Genomic DNA, 6,131 nt, shown 5'->3' with positions numbered 1-6,131 from the left:
ATTATGTAAAATAAAGAATAAACATAAGAGGACAAAGAAAAAACAGTCCTTATTCACTCCTGGCTAAGATTTCACCATATTCTAACGAACTGGGATTAGATGTTAATGCCATGTATCCTGATGTCCGATAACTAGAGTCAGCCTGGTTATTAAGAATTGAGTTAACAGGTCAGTAAGCTGCGTGGCTGTCATCCACAGTGTGGGTCCACTCACTCCAATAACTCCTTCTGTGGACTCATAACGTTCTTCCCCACAGGGGAACCTCCCTCACACATTGCGTTTAATATGTACGAAAACAGGCAGATCCCAATTCTGACAGCAGTCAGGTCTGTGCTGCTGAGGGTGGGCAGACTAAGGACGTGTCCCTCATACGTTGAACGTTTACCTAGGCTATGCTGCCTGCATGTGGATTAACACTTTTAAACAGGTACCTTCCAAATGTACTCAAAGTCTAAAGAGCCTTGAAACTTTGGTAGTTTCAAGGATCAGCTTGGGGATTCTCCTCTCTGAGAATCTAAGAAAGCCCAGACTAAATGAAATTTCTATGCATTTACATCAAAAAGAAATAATTTACAGCATTTTCCCATGCCCATTATAAAGCAGAGTAAAAGCCCTCCTTGACTGGGGATTAGCTCTGATGAGCTCAGTTCCTGTCCTTTTCTCCACCTTGCTCAAAAGACTTGGACAGGTCACTTCCTCTCTCTGGACCTATTATTTGTAAGCTCTGTTGCAGCCCTGACCGTCTCTCATTGAACAGCTAAGCAGACTCCCACCTATTGCCTCTTTCAGTCACTTATCTCTTATACACATATGCTCTCCTATTATGTAGCTCGGAGTGACGGTATACCAGATGGCTGAGACTCTTCTCAAAAATACCTCCCATCCTGCCTTTGTACTTTGCTGATGACAGAAGCGATAGCACATGGAAAAAGCCAATTGGTCCTCCCCTATGGCAGGGTTCATTATCCTGGGACTCTCAGCCTACCCGAGGCTGGAGAAAATATTCTTTGTGCTCATCCTCCTGATGTACCTGGTGATCCTGCTGGGCAATGGGGTCCTCATCCTGGTGACCATTCTTGACTTCCACCTGCACACACCCATGTACTTCTTCCTGGGGAACCTCTCCTTCCTGGACATCTGCTACACAACCTCCTCAGTCCCTCTAGTCCTGGATGGCTTCCTCACTCCCAGGAAAACCATCTCCTTCTCAGCCTGTGCCATACAGATGTTTCTCTCCTTTGCCATGGCAGGGACAGAGTGTGTGCTCCTGGGCATGATGGCATTTGATCGCTATGTGGCCATCTGTAACCCCCTGAGGTACCCTGTGGTCATGAGCAAGGCTGCCTATGTGCCCATGGCTGTCAGCTCCTGGGCTCTTGGTGGGACTGCCTCTGTAGTACACACATCCTTGACAATTCAGCTGCCTTTCTGTGGGGACAATATCGTCAACCACCTTGCCTGTGAGCTCCTGGCTGTCTTGAAGTTGGCCTGTACAGACATCTCCATCAATGTCATCAGCATGGGGGTGACCAATGTGATCTTCCTAGGGGTCCCAGTTCTGTTCATCTCTGTCTCTTATGTGTTCATCATTGCTACCATCCTGAGGATCCCCTCAGCTGACGGGAGGAAGAAGGCCTTCTCCACCTGCTCTGCCCACTTCACTGTGGTGGTCATCTTCTATGGGACCTTACTTTTCATGTATAGGAAACCCAAGTCTAAGGCTCTCCTGGGGGACAACAAAGAGGACCTTTCAGACAAGCTCATCCCCCTCTTCTATGGGGTGGTGATCCCCATGCTCAACCCCATCATCTACAGCCTCAGGAACAAGGATGTGAAGGCTGCTGTGAGGAACCTAATGACTCAGAAATGCTTCACCTGTTGATATAGGATGGCTTTTCTGTGGTTCTCACCATGTGGGAGACAGACTTTTGATCATTATAACAACCTTTCAAAAGACAAATCCAGCTATCCAGATTGGTCTCCTGGCATTCAGTGCATTTTCAGGGAATGTTAACTTTTCAGAGTTTATTGGTGTTTTTTTTAAGATTATTTATTTGACACAGAGAGAGAGAGAGTGCATGCACAAACAGGGGGAGGGGCAGAGGGAGAAGAAGCAGACTCCCCACTAGCAGGGAGCCTAACTCAGTGCTCAATCCCATGACCCTGGGATCATGGACTGAGCCAAAGGCATATGTTTAACCAACTGAGCCACCTAGATGCCCCCAGAGTATATCTTCTGAGATTTGGCCATATATCTGAGAATTTCGACAGATCCTGTACAATAAATCTCTAATTGAATACACAAGACATTCTGAACACAAGCTAGACCTGAGGAGAGAAGAACCATGACAGCACGCTGAATGGCCTGTGCTGTGTCTAAGCTACACAGTCAGTACCCGGAGGAGAGAGGGCGCTCCCAGCACCGTGGCCATCCCTCTTGGATTCCCCAGGAGAGTCAGGAACAAGGAAGAAGTGGAAATGTTCAATTTGGACTTTTTATTAAATTCAGCTTTCCTGAAGTACTAAGAAGAGACAAAGACAAGTTCTCCACGTAGAGAGCTTTTGTCTGGGAACAATCTATTCCGATACACTAAATTGAGGTCATTTTTTTGGAAAAAATAAAGGTGATAGAGAAATAGACAGACAGAGGCTAAACATATTTGAAGACTTTGGGGGCTAGCATTTGACATGTTTCTTTGTTCCAGGACTTCTCGACATGTTTCATATGCTACTGTACCCTGTGACTGTCCAAGACATGGAAACTCGGGAGCACTTCCTGAGACTCTGTAGCTCAGCAGGACAAAAATTGGGAAGCATTTCCTTCCCTGTGACCTTGGGTGGGCTGCTTAACCTTTCCCAGTCTATTTCTTCATATTTTACACCTAACCACTTGATTTTACACGAATTAGTTATTATAGATAAGTACTGTATAAATGGCAGCACAATGAAACGATTAGATACTAGTAGTAGTGATATCATGAATGTTGCACAGTGCTGGGTGCCTTGTGGAACAGAGTAAGACGTGGTCCCTATATAGAGCAATAGACACACAAGGTAAATGAGAGACTCAGAGATGTTAGCAGATGAATAGGATTTTTATGGCAAGTTCTATGAAATGCCTTGATCATTGGCTGACTTATTTAAAAAGAGTATTTAGCAGGGGATCGGTAGGAGAAGGAAGGGAAGAATGAAGGGGGGTAAACAGAAGGGGGAATCAACCATGAGAGACTATGGACTCTGGGAAAGAAACTGAGGGTTTCAGAGGGGAGGGGGGTGGGGGGATGACCTAGCCTGGTGAAGGGTATTAAGGAGGGCAGGTATTGCATGCAGCACTGGGTGTTATACACAAACAATGAATCATGGAACACTACATCAAAAACGAATGATGTACTGTATGGTGACATATCATATCATAATAAAAAAAAGAAAAAAATTTAAATCATAAAGAACTTTTAAAAAAAGAAAAAAAGCGAATATAGAAAGTGAGTCCAATTTTAAGAATAGATCTTAGAGGGGCGCCTGGGTGGCTCTGTCGTTGAGTGTCTGCCTTCGGCTCGGGGCGTGATCCCTGAGTCCTGGGATCGAGCCCCCCATCTGGCTCCCTGTTCCTCTGGAAGCCTGCTTATTCCTCTCCCACTCCCCCTGCTTGTGTTCCCTCTCTCACTGGCTGTTTCTCTCTCAAATAAATTAAATAAAATCTATATAAAAAAAAGAATAGATCTTAGAAGTTGGAAGGTTCTGCTTCAAGCGATATTTACATTTTCTTGTATTTATTAAGAATGAATTGCCTAAGGATGCATATTTTGTTAATAAAATTTCACATCCTTATGTTAGTCCTGTTCCTGATTTCTACTTGGCACCAGTAGGGGAACAATCTCGCTATTGTAAATCCACAAATGACATCTAGTAGCCATTTAAACAAACTTCAGACATTTAGGGGAGCCATGCAATATCATTGTTAGAAGAGGCTTCGAGGGGTTTTCTTGTTCAATCCTATGGACAGGATGCATGCAGTTCCTCTCCAATGCCCCTCAACCCAGTCAATGCGCAATTCGCTGAACACCTCCAGTGACAAAGAATTCAATACATCAGATTCTAGATTTTTCACTCAGCCCTAACAAATTTTTCCTTGAACTATGCTTAACTATACCCTCCAGTAGCTTCTACCTTCACTTCTAATTCAGGCTCATGCCACAGCAGACGATGCACCCAATCTCTTCTTCTTATATATGAGATAGTTCCTCCTGTCCCTGAGTCCCCTCCAGCCAAGGGACCCAGTATTTCCTCCTATGCCAATTCTTCTTTCTTCTCATTCTCTCAATGTATGTAGTGATCCTGCTGGGCAATGCCGTCCTCATCCTGGTCACCTGTCTACCACCTACCAGTGCACGCCCATGTACTTCTTCCATGTACTTCCAGATACCTGGTACACAACCCGCTCAGTCCCCCAGATTCCTGACATCTTCCTAAGACCCAAGAAAAGCATGCCCTTCTCATCCTGTGCCAAGCAGATGCTTCTCTCCTTTCCATGAAGTCACAGAGTGTGTGCTTCTGGGCGTGATGGCATTTCATCTCTATATGGCCATCTGTAACTGCCATGGTGCAAACATCCTTAGCGATGCAACTGCCCTTCTAGGGGACAACGTCATCAACCACTTTATTTGTGAGATCCTGGCTGTCCTGAAGATGACCTGACATCTCCATCAGTGCGATCAATATGGCACTGGCTAATGTGATCTTCCTGAGCATTCCACTTCTGTTCATTTTTGTCTCCTGTGTGTTCATCACTGCTACCATCCTGAGGGTCCCCTCAGCTGAGTGGAGAAAAGGCCTTCTCCACCTGCTCCGCCTACCTCACATTCATGGTCATCTTCTACAGAACGATGCTCTTTGTGTATGGAAAGCACAAATCCAGAGACCCCCTGGGGGCAGACAAGCAGGATGTTTCAGACAATCTCACCTCCCTTTTCTATGGGGTGGTCACCCCCATGCTCAACCCCATCATCTACAGCCTCAGGAACAAGGATGTGAAGGCTGCTGTGAGGAACCTGGTACTTTGCAACCACTTATCCAGGGATGGTGGAGGGGTCCTGATAGATCTCTATTCCCTAGTTTCTCTCACCTGAGGGTCTCAGAGGGCAAGATAAAGGGCCAATTTCATCAAAGGTGCATAGGCAAATCTGATCACACAGAAGGCTTTATGTGAATAGGAAGCATTTAATGGGACGTCTCTGCCCCATTCTAGAAGCACTTCTGCAAAAGTATATACCATTGGTCAAACCTTAGAGTTGTCTATCTCTCTGTTGAATACTAAACTACTTGACGTCCAGGAAAAATAACATGTTGAGTTTTAGTTTTGACTTACAAAAAGTTCTAGCCCACAGAGGAGTGCGATTCCCAAATTCTGCTACCCTGACCATTGCACCAATACGAGAGTTGAAAAGACATTGTTGGCACGTGCAAACACAGACAGCACATGCCCATGTAATCTCTTTCTCAAAAAGATATTCTATTTTTAATGTTCTCCCAACAAATAATTAAAAATAAGTAATGGAAGGACTGGGACAGATATGGAGAATATCTGTATGGGACAGTGGAGAATGGTCAGATGTCTGAAGACCGATAAAATCTTATGAAGGCTTGATACCAAATGTGCAAAGGGAAATATATGAAGGAATTATTAGCAAATGCTATGAGGTAAACAGTGACAAGAAGGCAATGGTGTAACTCCAGTTGCAATTCTAGATGACTTTATTAAGCTGAGAAACTTAGAAAAAGAAGTAGAGTTGTTCTTTTGATGGTCTCATCTCATGAAGGTTGTGGCAGGAAGGGGAATCTTATGACTACAATTCATTGAATTGATACTGAAATAACAAAAGTATGAATATGCTTGTTGAGGGACACCTGGGTGACTCAGTCAGTTAGTGGCTGCCTTAGGCTCAGGTCATGATCCTAGGGTCCTGGGATGGAGCCAAGCATCAGGCTCCCTGCTCAACTACTCAATGTGGAGTTTCCTTCTTCCTGCCCCTCTGCCCTCCCCCACTTGCTCTCCCTCTCTCTCTCTCTGATAAATAAAATCTTTTAAAAAATAGATGCTTGTGGAAATTGTAAGAGAAAATACGAGCTAACAA

General features: G+C 44.7%; 1 protein-coding gene and 1 pseudogene across 1 annotated transcript; both read left to right on the top strand.

Annotated features, from left to right (window-relative positions):
- Nucleotides 1-922: 922 nt before the first annotated feature.
- LOC125283254 (olfactory receptor 2S2-like) lies at nucleotides 923-1,882 on the top strand. Its single transcript, XM_057313531.1, has one exon. It carries the CDS (start codon nucleotides 923-925, stop codon nucleotides 1,880-1,882), a length of 960 nt encoding a protein of 319 aa, XP_057169514.1.
- Nucleotides 1,883-2,944: 1,062 nt separating this feature from the next.
- On the top strand, nucleotides 2,945-5,126 carry LOC113250261 (olfactory receptor 13C7-like; annotated as a pseudogene).
- Nucleotides 5,127-6,131: the final 1,005 nt, after the last annotated feature.

Source organism: Ursus arctos, unplaced genomic scaffold (assembly GCF_023065955.2).
Source record: "Ursus arctos isolate Adak ecotype North America unplaced genomic scaffold, UrsArc2.0 scaffold_18, whole genome shotgun sequence".
Lineage (NCBI taxonomy): Eukaryota > Metazoa > Chordata > Mammalia > Carnivora > Ursidae > Ursus > Ursus arctos.
The sequence above is the reverse complement of the archived record's forward strand: the minus strand, read 5'-3'. Positions and strand labels throughout refer to the sequence as shown.